The following is a 14,513-nucleotide window of genomic DNA, read 5'->3' on the forward strand; positions in this document are numbered from 1 at the left end:
AACAATGTTGTTGAAAAAACAACAACAGCTGGTTGGTGTGAGATTATGCTAAAGAAAAAAATGGAGCTTGAACCGAAATAAGATATCGTCCAGGTATGGAAACACTGCAATCCCCTGAGTTTTCATCAAAGACCTTTGTGAAAAAAACCTTTGTGAAAATTATTGGAGCTGTAGCCAGACCAAATGATAAAGCAACAAACTGAAAATGCTTGTCTAGAAAGGCAAACCTCAGAAACTGGTAATGTTCCCTGGGTATTGGGACATGAAGATAAGCATCCTTTAAATCTATTGTTGACATTATCTGACCTTGCTGAACAAAAGGCAAAATAGTCTGAATAGTTTTCATTTTGAAAGAAGGAACTCTTACAAACTTGTTCAACGATTTCAAATCCAGGACTGGTCTGAAAGTACCATCCCCTGAACCGGAACTCTACCAATAGACACTCATCCACCAGCAAACAACCAGTAGACAGCCAAACCAGTACTGAAACATATAAGCATACCAAAATTATTGCCCTCCCTCTCTCCTACTCTTACTCGTATCTTCACACAAATTTTTTATCTCTCCCTCAGCTCTGGTATATTTCCCTCATCCCTTAAACATGCACTTATTATACCTATCCTCAAAAAATCTTCTCTTGATCCATCATAATTATCCAACTACCGCCCTATTTCCCTACCCGCCCTCGCCTCAAAACTTCTGGAAAGGCTTGTATATATACATTTATCACATTTCCTCACATTAAACTCCCTCCTTGCTCCATTGCAATCTGGATTTCGCCCACAACACACCACAGAAACTGCAATCATTAAAGTGTACTAATTACCTAATTACAACAAAATCAAAAGACCACTTTTCTTTTTTTAAAGGCACAGTCTAGTCCAAAAAAAACTTTCATAATTCAGATAGGGCATGTCATTTTAAATAAGTTTTCAATTTACTTTTATCACCAATTTTGTTTTGACCTCTTGGTATTCTTAGTTGAAAGCGAAACCTAGGAGGTTCATATGCTAATTTCTAAGCCCTTTAAGCTTGCCTCTTCTCTCAGGGCATTTTTACAGTTTTTCACCACTAGAGGGTGTTGGTTCATGTGGAGTTCCTATGAGCCAGCACCGATTGGCTAAAATGCATGTCTGTCAAAAGAACTGAAATAAGGGGGCAGTTTGCAGAGGCTTAGATACAAGATAATCTCAGAGGCAAAAAGTGTATTTATATAACTATGTTGGTTATGCAAAACTATGGAATGGGTAATAAAGGGATTATCTATCTTTTAAAACAATATATATTCTGGTGTAGACTGTCCCTTTAATCCTTCTTGATCTGTCTGCAGCCTTTGACACTGTTGACCACACTCTCTTGCTGCAAACCCTCCAATCTTTCAGCATCTGTGACACAGCTCTCTCGTAACTCTCCTCTTACCTGTCTAACCTGACCTTTAGTGCTACCTTCTATGGCACATCATCTGACCCTTTCTGGTGGGTACCACAAGGCTCTGTCCTTGGTCCCCTTCTCTTCTCAATTTATACATCATCCTTAGGTTCCTTAATACAGTCCCATGGGTTTCAATACCATTTGTATGCTGATGATACCTAAATCTACATCTCTGCACCAGACCGATCTCCCTCCTTGCTAACCTGTGTCACTAACTGTCTTTCTAATATTTCATCCTGGATGTTCTCTCACTACCTTAAGCTAAACCTTTCCAAAACTGAGCTCATCCCCCCCCTTCTTCCAAAATCCCTACCCCCCAACTTTCTCTAAACGTTGATAACAACATCATTACCCCAACCCCGCATGCTCAATGTCTTGGGGTCATACTCAACTTAGATCTCTCTTTCACTCCCCACATCCAGCCATTGGCCAATTCCTGCTGCGTCCACCTGAAAAACATCTCCAAAATTTGTCACTTCCTCACACAAGACACAAGTAGGACTCCACTCTCTCATCATTTCCCGCCTTGACTATTGCAACTCCATCCTCTTCAGCCTCCCTAGCTGCCGTCTATCTCCCTTACAATCCATAATAAATGCCTCTGCCAGGATAATCTTCCTTACACATCACTCCTCGTCTGTTGCACCTCTCTGCGAATTCCTTCACTGGTTTCCTCTAACCTCCAAAATAAAACATAAAATCTTGACTCTAACTTTTAAAGTTTTCAATAACACTGCTCCACCCTATATCTCCAACCTAGTCTCTAGATACTTTACCTCTCGACCCCTTCGCTCTACTCATGACCGCCTTCTCTCCTCCTCTCTCATTATCTCCTCACATTCCTGTCTACAAGACTTCTCCAGACTGGCCCCTATTTTGTGGCACTCTCTGCCTCTCCCTACACGACTCTCTCCTAGTTTTCAAACTTTCAAGCGCTCCTTAAAGACTCTACTGTTCAGGGATGCTTATAATACACACTAACATTACATTTCCCATCTTAGTTCCTCTCCTACTTTTAGCTATTCCCTGAACCCCCTTAGCATGTAAGCCTTTGAGCCTAGCAGCTTTGTAGATCACCTTCATGAGAGATGATTTAGTCTCCTATTACTGTCATCTTGCATATTTTGACCCATGTCTTTAGCGCTGTGGAATCTGCTGGCCAATAACTGATAATAATAATAATAGGTGTATATTTTAGTTTCATAGAAGAAGACAAAAGACAAGTCCCTGAGACCAATTATGGAGGGACTGTGCCTGATTTCCCATGAGGTAAAAAAGAACCACAAACCATACTCCATATACATCCCTCTGACAAATACTGTACTCTGAGGGGAACCCGGACCTCAAACTAAACTGAGAAACTCACTCTCTGAAGAATCAAATGCACATTTTCATTATTCAACTATCTCCAATGGAGGCAAACTAAAGACTGAAGTATTACATGTGAGAGGGGTTTTATATAGCTCTTGGGGTTTTGGAATCTTTGCCTCCTCCTAGTGGTAGGGAAGAGTAAATCCCAGAAGTAATGGATAGTGGACTCTCACCACCTGTATGAAAGAAAAAACAAAGAAGTAAAAGTTGTACTAAAAAACAGGCACCACCATTTTAAGTCTTCTGTTTTACATTTTGGGATGGATGGCCTTTATCTTGAAGACTCTTGGGGGTAAATTTATCATGGTAAGGACAGACATGATCCGCTATAGCATACGCTGTCAGCATTTATCATTGCACCAGCAGTTCTTAAAAGGGCCTTTTGTAGGGCATTGCCCTATGTTAAACAGCTATTTTACATTTAAAAGATACTAAGTCCCCCCTAACGGTATTTTATTTTGGATAGCTTTGTTTATTTTTTTCTGTAATTTTACTTTTTAGTTTTTGTAACTTTAGCTTGGGGGTTTGTATATTTTAAACATAGACTGCCCTTGGGGCAGGCTTATCGCCTAGTATATATATATATATATATATATATATATATATATACACACCCCTTGATAGCTTTAACTGATAAATACTACAAAACAATGTACTTTATACTAACATTATGACCATAGCTAGCCTTGTTGTCTGCAGACTAAAGCCCAGATTGTTGTTGTTTTTTAAATAAGGCAAACAGTAAGTGCAGTTTGACTACTAAAAAAACCCCAATTGCAGTAAAAAGGATGTTAATTTACTTTAAAAGCGTTTAGAAGTGGCTGATACCTCATTCTATAGAAACAGAACAGAAATGTCTTGTAATTACAAGGTTTTTACTGTCCCTATATACACACACACATTATATATATATATATATATATATGCATACACCTGTATATATATATATATATATATATATATATATATATATATATATACACACACACACACGTGTAAATATATGTATATAATTATATATGTATACATATCATATATATATATATATATATATATATATATACACACACACACACACGTATACATATATACAGTATATGTATATATATATATATATATATATATATATATATATATATATATAAAAAGCCAGTTAGTGCATAGAGAATTATTACTGATCTAAAAAGCACTCATTAAATGTATATTGTTTTATTCTTTTTTTAACAGAGATCACAGTATTTCAAAAGCAAGCAAGTCAAGACTACAATATCAAAAGAACGCCACAGTACACCATAACAGAATATGTATCTATATCAACTAGAGTTTGCCTTGGGGACATGACAGAGTCCCTTTAATAGTCTTTTCCCTAAGGCATATGGCTTAAGCACATCCAATACACGTCTGCACAAGTAGGATCAGATTTCTAGTTTGTTACATAAATATCAGAACGCTGTGTAGAAGTAAGTTTTTTTAGCAATTCTATCTAGACTATAATATTTTATCGGAAATAAATTCCTAGTTTCTGTTTTGAGGTGAAAATAGGCGTATTTCTTGCGGTACTGTGTACGTGGCTAGCTATAAATAAGGATACATTAATATTAATGAGACATATTAATTCACATGATAGGATTTTTTTCAATGAATAAGAAGTTTTAACAGCTTTATTTTCAAGTCATTGATTGACAGAAAAAAAAAAGAAATAAACCAAGCATAAAATTATAATCACTGTTTGTACGGCATTATTACTTAATGTATATTTATGGTTTGGCTAAGGATTACTATATAGTAGTAGAGCAAAGTGTTTATCATTATAGCCACACTCAGGAAGGTTCAACCCATAATGCATTATTTTAATAACAAAACTGGGCTGCTTTAATAGATTATGTAGCAGCGGTATGTTTACTTGTGCTACATAATGACAAATTCAGTGTTTGACATTAAAAAGTTTAGCTGCTTGTAAACAACAAACGGCAAAACAAAATCACTGTAGTATTAAAATGTATATACTCAGCTACTCACCTCCATGAACATAACCGTGCAATGTACAATCCGATGGTCCCACTAAATGAATCAGACTGGACTGACTGTATCCAACTGTGTATTGTTCTGTAAAAGTGGTAGATAAAAGGTTTTAGTTGTTATGTTCTGACTGACTACAGGTGGTGCAACGTTTAAGTTCTAGTTTGTTAAAAACACAGAGAGTTCCTTTGATCTCTGGATATATCAGTGCTCTCCCCAAGGCCTTTTTAGTGAGTGCACCAACCGGCTAATTTTACTGACCACCTGACTAAATTGAATCCAATAGTAAAGCTATATTAAGCTAATATTAAATATTTTCAATATATGTTGCTCACATTCTCATTTAATCAATTTGTTAAATTATGCAATTAATGTGTGCATTGGATAGATCAAAGGGACAATAAACTCATAATTAGACATTCATGATTTAGACAGAGGGGCCGAATAATCATTGTGCGAGCGGACATGATCCGATATAGGAGGATCATGTCCGCTGCACATCGATAAATGCTGACAACATACACTCTCTGCATTTATAATTGCACCAGCAGTTCTTGTGAACTGCTGGTGCAATGCCGCCCCCTGCAGATTTGCGGCCGCTAGCAGGGTGTGTCAATCAGCCCGATCGTATTCGATCGGGTTGATTTCTGACAATGTCTGTCCACCGCCTCAGAGCAGGCAGACAGGTTATGGAGCAGCGGTCTTTAGACCGCTGCTTCATAACTTGTGTTTACAGCGAGCCTGAAGGCTCAGCAGAAACACGGGATATCAAGCTCCATACGGACCTTGATAAATATGCCCCAGAACATACAATTTTAAACAACTTTCCAATTTACTTCTATTATTTAATTTGCTTCCTTCTTTTGTTATCCATTGCTGAAAGGTTTATATAGGAAAGCTCAGGAGCAGCAAAGAACCTAGGTTCTAGCTGTTGATTGATGGCTCATATATATATATATATATACTGATTGTCATTGGCTCACCCATGTGTTCAGTTAGAAACCAGTAGTGCATTGCTGCTCCTTCAACAAATGATACCAAGAGAATGAAGCAAATTTGATAATAGAAGTACATTGGAAAGTTGTTTAAATATGTATGTTCTACCTAAATCATGAAAGAAAAATTTTGGGTTTCATGTCCCTTTAACTAACATTTATAAATGACCAAAAAAACAAAATTTATGCTTACCTGATAAATTTCTTTCTCTTGCGATGTATCGAGTCCACGGATTCATCCAATACTTGTGGGATATTTTCCTTCCCAACAGGAAGTGGCAAAGAGAGCACCCACAGCAGAGCTGTCTATATAGCTCCTCCCCTAACTCCACCCCCCAGTCATTCGACCGAAGGCTAGGAAGAAAAAGGAGAAACTATAGGGTGCAGAGGTGACTGAAGTTTTATAATAAAATATACTACCTGTCTTAAAGGGACACTGAACCCAATTTTTTTCTTTCGTGATTCAGATAGAGCATGACATTTTAAACAACTTTCTAATTTACTCCTATGATCAATTTTTCTTCGTTCTCTTGCTTTCTTTATTTGAAAAAGAAGGCATCTAAGCTATTTTTTTGGTTCAGGACCATGGAAAGCACTTGTTTATTGGTAGGTGAATTTACCCACTAATCAGCAAGAACAACACAGTGTGTTCACCAAAAATGGGCCGGCATCTAAACTTACATTCTTGCATTTTAAATAAAGATACCAAGAGAATGAAAAGAATTTGATAACAGGAGTAAATTAGAAAGTTGCTTAAAATTGCATGCTCTATCTGAATCACGATAGAAAAAAAAATTTGGGTTCAGTGTCCCTTTAAATAAACAGGGCGGGCCGTGGACTCGATACATCGCAAGAGAAAGAAATTTATCAGGTAAGCATAAATTTTGTTTTCTCTTGCAAGATGTATCGAGTCCACGGATTCATCCAATACTTGTGGGATACCAATACCAAAGCTTTAGGACACGAATGAAGGGAGGGACAAGACAGGTACCTAAATGGAAGGCACCACTGCTTGTAGAACTTTTCTCCCAAAAACAGCCTCCGAAAAGGCAAAAGTATCAAATGTGTAAAATTTGGAAAAAGTATGAAGCGAAGACCAAGTCGCCGCCTTACAAATCTGTTCAACAGAAGCCTCATTTTTAAAAGGCCCATGTGGAAGCCACCGCTCTAGTAGAGTGAGCAGTAATCCTTTCAGGAGGCTGCTGGCCAGCAGTCTCATAAGCCAAATGAATGATGCGTTTCAGCCAAAAAGAAAGAGAGGTTGCCGTAGCCTTTTGACCTCTCTGCTTTCCAGAATAGACAACAAATAATGAAGATGTTTGACGGAAATCTTTAGTTGCTTGTAAGTAGAACTTTAGAGCACGAACCACATCTAGGTTGTGCAACAGACGTTCATTCTTGGAAGAAGGATTAGGACACAGAGAAGGAACAACAATTTCCTGATTAATATTATATAAGAAACAACCAGATTAATATTATATTAGAAACAACCTTAGGAAGGAATCCAGGTTTTGTACGCAAAACTACCTTATCAGCATGGAAAACAAGATAAGGTGAGTCACACTGTAAAGCAGATAATTCAGAAACTCTTCGAGCCGAAGAGATAGCTACTAAAAACAGAACTTTCCAAGATAGAAGCTTAATATCTATGGAATGCATAGGTTCAAACGGAACCGCTTGAAGAACTTTAAGAACTAAATTTAAACTCCATGGCGGAGCAACAGGTTTAAACACAGGCTTGATTCAAACTAAAGCCTGACAAAACGCCTGAACGTCTGGAACATCCGCCAGGCGCTTGTGTAAAAGGATAGACAAAGCAGATTTTGTCCCTTTAAGGAACTAGCTGATAATCCCTTCTCCAATCCTTCTTGGAGAAAAGATAATAGCCTAGGAATCATGATCTTACTCCATGAGTAACCCTTGGAATCACACCAGTAAAGATATTTACGCCATATCTTATGATAGATTTTCCTGGTGACAGGCTTTCGAGCCTGAATCAAGGTATCAATGACCGATTCAGAGAAACCACGCTTTGCTAAAATCAAGTGTTCAATCTCCAGGCAGTCAGACGCAGAGAAATTAGATTTGGATGCTTGAAAGGACCTTGAATCAGAAGGTCCAGCCTCAGCGGCAGAGTCCATGGTGGGACGGATGACATGTCCGCCAGATCTGCATACCAAGTCCTGCGTGGCCACGCAGGTGCTATCAAAATCACCAAAGCTCTCTCCTGTTTGATTCTGGCAATCAGACGAGGAAGGAGAGGGAATAGTGGAAACACATAGGCCAGGTTGAAAGACCAGGGCACTGCTAGAGCATCTATCAGTACTGCCTGGGGATCCCTTGACCTGGACCTGTAACAGGGAAGCTTGGCGTTCTGACAAGACGCCATCAGATCCAATTCTGGTGTGCCTCATAGCTGAATCAGTTGGGCAAATACCTCCGGATGGAGCTCCCACTCCCCCGGATGAAAAGTCTGACGACTTAGGAAATCCGCCTCCCAGTTCTCTACCCCTGGGATATGGATTGCTGAAAGATGGCAAGAGTGAGTCTCTGTCCATCGGATTATCTTGGAAACCTCTATCATCGCTAGAGAACTCTGTGTTCCCCCTTGATGATTGATATAAGCTACAGTCGTGATGTTGTCCTACTGAAATCTGATGAATTTGGCCGCAGCCAGTTGAGGCCATGCCTGAAGCGCATTGAATATCGCTCTCAGTTCTAGAATGTTTATCGGGAGGATAATCTCCTCCTGAGACCATAACCCCTGAGCTTTCAGGGAGTTCCAGACTGCACCCCAGCCCAGTAGGCTGGCATCTGTCGTAACTATGACCCACTCTGGTCTGTGGAAACACATTCCCAGAGACAGGTGAACCTGTGACAATCATCAGAGAAGAGAATCTCTGGTCTCCTGATCCAGATCTATCTGAGGAGATAAATCTGCATAATCCCCATTCCACTGTTTGAGTATGCATAGTTGCAGTGGTCTGAGGTGTAGGCGAGCAAACGGAACTATGTCCATTGCCGCTACCATTAGTCCGATTACCTCCATACACTGAGCCACTGACGGCCGAGGAATGGAATGAAGAGCTCGGCAAGTGGTTACAAGTTTTGATTTCCTGACCTCCGTCAGAAATATTTTCATTTCTACCGAGTCTATCAGAGTTCCTAGGAAGGAAACTCTTGTGAGGGGGGAGAGAGAACTCTTTTTTATGTTCACCTTCCACCCATGAGATCTCAGAAAATCGAACACGATGTCCGTGTGAGACTTGGCTAGTTGGAAAGTTGACGCTTGAATTAAGATGTCGTCTAGATAAGGCGCCACTGCTATGCCCCGCGGTCTTAGAACCGCCAGCAGAGACCCTAGCACCTTTGTGAAAATTCTGGGAGCCGTGGCCAACCCGAAGGGAAGGGCCACGAACTGGTAATGTCTGTCCAGAAAGGTGAACCTGAGAAATTGGTGATGATCTCTGTGAATAGGGATGTGCAGATATGCATCCTTTAAGTCCACGGTGGTCATATATTGACCCTCCTGGATCAGTGGCAGAATAGTCCGAATAGTCTCCATCTTGAAAGATGGGACTCTGAGGAACTTGTTTAGGATCTTGAGATCCAAGATTGGTCTGAAAGTTCCCTCTTTTTTGGGAACCACAAACAGGTTGGAGTAAAACCCTTGCCCCTATTCCGCTCTTGGAACTGGGTAAATCACTCCCATGGTATGTAGGTCTTCTACACAGCGTAAGAACGCCTCTCTTTTTTGTCTGGTTTGCAGACAATTGAGAAAGGTGAAATCTTCCCCTTGGGGGGAAATCTTTGAAGTCTAGAAGATATCCTTGGGAAACAATTTCTAAAGCCCAGGAATCCTGAACATCTCTTGCCCAAGCCTGAGCGAAGAGAGAGAATCTGCCCCCTACTAGATCCTGTCCCGGATCGGGGGCTACCCCTTCATGCTGTCTTGAAGGCAGCTGCAGGCTTCTTGGCCTGTTTACCCTTGTTCCAAGCCTGGTTAGGTCTCCAGACTGACTTGGATTGAGCAAAATTCCCTTCTTGCTTTGCAGCAGGGGAAGCTGAAGCGGGACCACCCTTGAAGTTTCGAAAAGAACCAAAATTATTTTGTTTGGTCCTCATCTTATTTGTTTTATCCTGAGGGAGGGCATGGCCTTTCCCTCCAGTGATGTCTGAAATAATCTCCTTCAGTTCAGGCCCGAATATGGTCTTTCCTTTGAAAGGGATGGTCAAAAGCTTTGATTTTGATGACACATCAGCTGACCAGGACTTAAGCCATAACGCTCTACGCGCTAAAATGGCAAAACCTGATTTTTTTGCCGCTAATTTAGCCAGTTGAAAAGCGGCATCTGTAATGAAAGAATTAGCCAGCTTAAGAGCCTTAATTCTATCCAGAATATCATCTAATGGGGTCTCCACCTGAAGAGCCTCTTCCAGAGCCTCGAACCAAAAAGCAGCTGCAGTAGTTACAGGAACAATGCACGCTATAGGTTGGAGAAGAAAACCTTGATGAACAAAAATTTTCTTTAGGAGACCCTCTAATTTTTTATCCACCTTAGGAACCGTCTGCCACGAGTCCCGCATGGTGTCAGATATGGGAAACATTTTCTTAAAAGTAGGAGGGGGAGCGAATGGAATACCTGGTCTATCCCACTCCTTAGAAACAATGTCCGCAATCCTCTTAGGGACCGGAACAACATCAGCGTAAACAGGAACCTCTAAGTATTTGTCCATTTTACACAATTTCTCTGGAATCACAATAGGGTCACAATCATCCAGAGTCGCTAATACCTCCCTAAGCAACAAGCGGAGATGTTCTAGCTTAAATTTAAAGGCCGTCATATCAGAGTCTGTCTGAGGGTGCGTCTTTCCTGAATCAGAAATCTCTCCCTCAGACAGCAAATCCCGTACCCCTACTTCAGAACATTGTGAGGGTATATCGGATACGGCTACTAAAGCGTCAGAAAGCTCAGCATTTGTTCTTAACCCAGAGCTATCACAATTCCCTTGTAACCCAGGCAGTTTAGATAAAACCTCTATGAGGGTAGAATTCATAACTGCTGCCATGTCTTGTAAGGTAAATGAATTAGACGCACTAGAGGTACTTGGCGTCACTTGTGCGGGCGTTACTGGTTGACACACTTGGGGAGAACTAGATGGCATAACCTCATTTCTTTCTGTCTGAGAATCCTCTAGTGCTACATTTTTAAGTGCTACAATATGCTCTTTAAAATTTATAGACATATCAGTACAAGTGGGACACATTCTAAGAGGGGGTTCCACAATGGCTTCTAAACATATTGAACAAGGAGTTTCCTTGATGTTAGACATGTTTAACAGGCTAGTAATGAGACAAGCAAGCTTGGAAAACACTTTATTCAATGTAAAAACAACAATTTTAAAAAACGGTACTGTGCCTTTAAGAGAAAAAAAGGTGCACACGTTCTGCAAAACTGCCTTAAAATGCAGCAAACTTTTCGAATTTTTACAGTATGTGCAGTAAGCCTTAGTAAGGTTGCCCCACCAGTAAAAGAAGAAATGAACCCCTTAATAACAAAACCGGACTGACACAGCTCTGCTGTGGCGCCTACCTGCCCTTAGGGGCTGAATCTGAGGGAACAAGTCAGGACCCTCCTGTGTTGCAGCTTGCTGTCCAGTAATGAAAAACAACTGCGCATCTAAGGCGCGAAATTAGGCCCCACCCACCTCTTACTCGATGTCTGTGGAGCCTTAAAGTAACACACTAATGTGTTTCAAACAGCCATGTGGGTTATAAAACCTTAAAATAAGTCAAATAAACCCTCTAAATAAAAGTCCCAAAAACGGTTTACCATATTTCTCAATAAAAACGTTTGCTCTATTATATAAGTGTCAACCAGAAAGTAACTTAGCCCTTATGTAAGCTTGTAATACTACAATAAGTCTCTGATTACAGCTTACCCTTACCCTCATGGGGATACTGTCAGCCTTTTCTTGAAATATCACAGTTTTTCTAGAAAAAAATGACTGAACATACCTCAGTGCAGCATAGCATGCAAACCATTCCTCAACTGAAGTTTCCTGTACTCCTTAGCCTCTGTGGGAACAGCAGTGGATCTTAGTTACAAATGCTAAGATCATCATCCTCCAGGCAGAAATCTTCATCTCTTTTCTGCTTGAGAGTAAATAGTACACACCGGTACCATTTAAAATAACAAACTCTTGCTTGAAGAGAATAAAAACTATCATTTTGTCACCACAATCACTTTACCCTTCCTACTTGCTTAGAGCCGGCAAACAGAATGACTGGGGGGGGTGGAGTTAGGGGAGGAGCTATATAGACAGCATTGCTGTGGGTGCTCTCTTTGCCACTTCCTGTTGGGAAGGAGAATATCCCACAAGTATTGGATGAATCTGTGGACTCAATACATCTTGCAAGAGAAAATACTATAAATTTGCAAAGTATTTCACTGCCCCCACCAGGGTACTTTATGATACCACCCAGGTGCAAAATTTCTGTGGAGAACACAGATATATCTATAGAATAGATAGATAGATGCAAAACACATTTGTTCCTTTATATAATGCTTATTTAAATAACAATCAATAGAAAAGGATTATTATATCAATACAGCATTCTTGATAATGTATTTATCAGCTGACTTTATGTTTCCTCACTTTAAAGGGACAGTGTACACCAATTTTAATATAACTGCATTTAATAGACACTACTATAAAAAAAGAATATGCACAGATACTGATCTTAAAATCCAGAATAAAACCTTTTAAAATCTTATTTAGAGGTCCACAGTTTAGCACTGTTGATGAGGTTTGGCTCGGACAAAGGGGCTGAAAAAGCAGGAAGAGGAGACACTCCCCCTCTGAAAAACAGAATTTATGTTTACCTGATAAATTTCTTTCTCCAACGGTGTGTCCGGTCCACGGCGTCATCCTTACTTGTGGGATATTCTCTTCCCCAACAGGAAATGGCAAAGAGCCCAGCAAAGCTGGTCACATGATCCCTCCTAGGCTCCGCCTACCCCAGTCATTCGACCGACGTTAAGGAGGAATATTTGCATAGGAGAAACCATATGGTACCGTGGTGACTGTAGTTAAAGAAAATAAAATATCAGACCTGATTAAAAAAACCAGGGCGGGCCGTGGACCGGACACACCGTTGGAGAAAGAAATTTATCAGGTAAACATAAATTCTGTTTTCTCCAACATAGGTGTGTCCGGTCCACGGCGTCATCCTTACTTGTGGGAACCAATACCAAAGCTTTAGGACACGGATGAAGGGAGGGAGCAAATCAGGTCACCTAAATGGAAGGCACCACGGCTTGCAAAACCTTTCTCCCAAAAATAGCCTCAGAAGAAGCAAAAGTATCAAACTTGTAAAATTTTGTAAAAGTGTGCAGTGAAGACCAAGTCGCTGCCCTACATATCTGATCAACAGAAGCCTCGTTCTTGAAGGCCCATGTGGAAGCCACAGCCCTAGTGGAATGAGCTGTGATTCTTTCGGGAGGCTGCCGTCCGGCAGTCTCGTAAGCCAATCTGATGATGCTTTTAATCCAAAAAGAGAGAGAGGTAGAAGTTGCTTTTTGACCTCTCCTTTTACCTGAATAAACAACAAACAAGGAAGATGTTTGTCTAAAATCCTTTGTAGCATCTAAATAGAATTTTAGAGCGCGAACAACATCCAAATTGTGCAACAAACGTTCCTTCTTTGAAACTGGTTTTGGACACAGAGAAGGTACGATAATCTCCTGGTTAATGTTTTTGTTAGAAACAACTTTTGGAAGAAAACCAGGTTTAGTACGTAAAACCACCTTATCTGCATGGAACACCAGATAAGGAGGAGAACACTGCAGAGCAGATAATTCTGAGACTCTTCTAGCAGAAGAAATCGCAACTAAAAACAAAACTTTCCAAGATAATAACTTAATATCAACGGAATGTAAGGGTTCAAATGGAACCCCCTGAAGAACTGAAAGAACTAACTTGAGACTCCAAGGAGGAGTCAAAGGTTTGTAAACAGGCTTGATTCTAACCAGAGCCTGAACAAAGGCTTGAACATCTGGCACAGCTGCCAGCTTTTTGTGAAGTAATACCGACAAGGCAGAAATCTGTCCCTTCAGGGAACTTGCAGATAATCCTTTTTCCAATCCTTCTTGAAGGAAGGATAGAATCCTAGGAATCTTAACCTTGTCCCAAGGGAATCCTTTAGATTCACACCAACAGATATATTTTTTCCAAATTTTGTGGTAAATCTTTCTAGTCACAGGCTTTCTGGCCTGAACAAGAGTATCGATAACAGAATCTGAGAATCCTCGCTTCGATAAAATCAAGCGTTCAATCTCCAAGCAGTCAGCTGGAGTGAAACCAGATTCGGATGTTCGAACGGACCCTGAACAAGAAGGTCTCGTCTCAAAGGTAGCTTCCAAGGTGGAGCCGATGACATATTCACCAGATCTGCATACCAAGTCCTGCGTGGCCACGCAGGAGCTATCAAGATCACCGACGCCCTCTCCTGCTTGATCCTGGCTATCAGCCTGGGGATGAGAGGAAATGGCGGGAACACATAAGCTAGTTTGAAGGTCCAAGGTGCTACTAGTGCATCCACTAGAGCCGCCTTGGGATCCCTGGATCTGGCCCCGTAGCAAGGAACTTTGAAGTTCTGACGAGAGGCCATCAGATCCATGTCTGGAATGCCC

The 14,513-nt window shown here is 40.5% G+C and overlaps 1 protein-coding gene across 1 annotated transcript in view; it reads right to left on the bottom strand.

Moving 5' to 3' along the window:
• ACOT7 (acyl-CoA thioesterase 7) overlaps window positions 1-14,513 on the bottom strand; it is a 1,060,649-nt gene that overhangs the window by 312,944 nt on the left and 733,192 nt on the right. The window contains exon 6 of the mRNA XM_053690394.1: window positions 4,823-4,909. Within this exon, the coding sequence (XP_053546369.1) occupies window positions 4,823-4,909 (87 nt within the window). The remainder of the gene's footprint in view (window positions 1-4,822; window positions 4,910-14,513) is intronic.

The sequence above is a fragment of the Bombina bombina genome, chromosome 8 (assembly GCF_027579735.1).
Source record: "Bombina bombina isolate aBomBom1 chromosome 8, aBomBom1.pri, whole genome shotgun sequence".
Classification (NCBI taxonomy): Eukaryota; Metazoa; Chordata; class Amphibia; order Anura; family Bombinatoridae; genus Bombina; species Bombina bombina.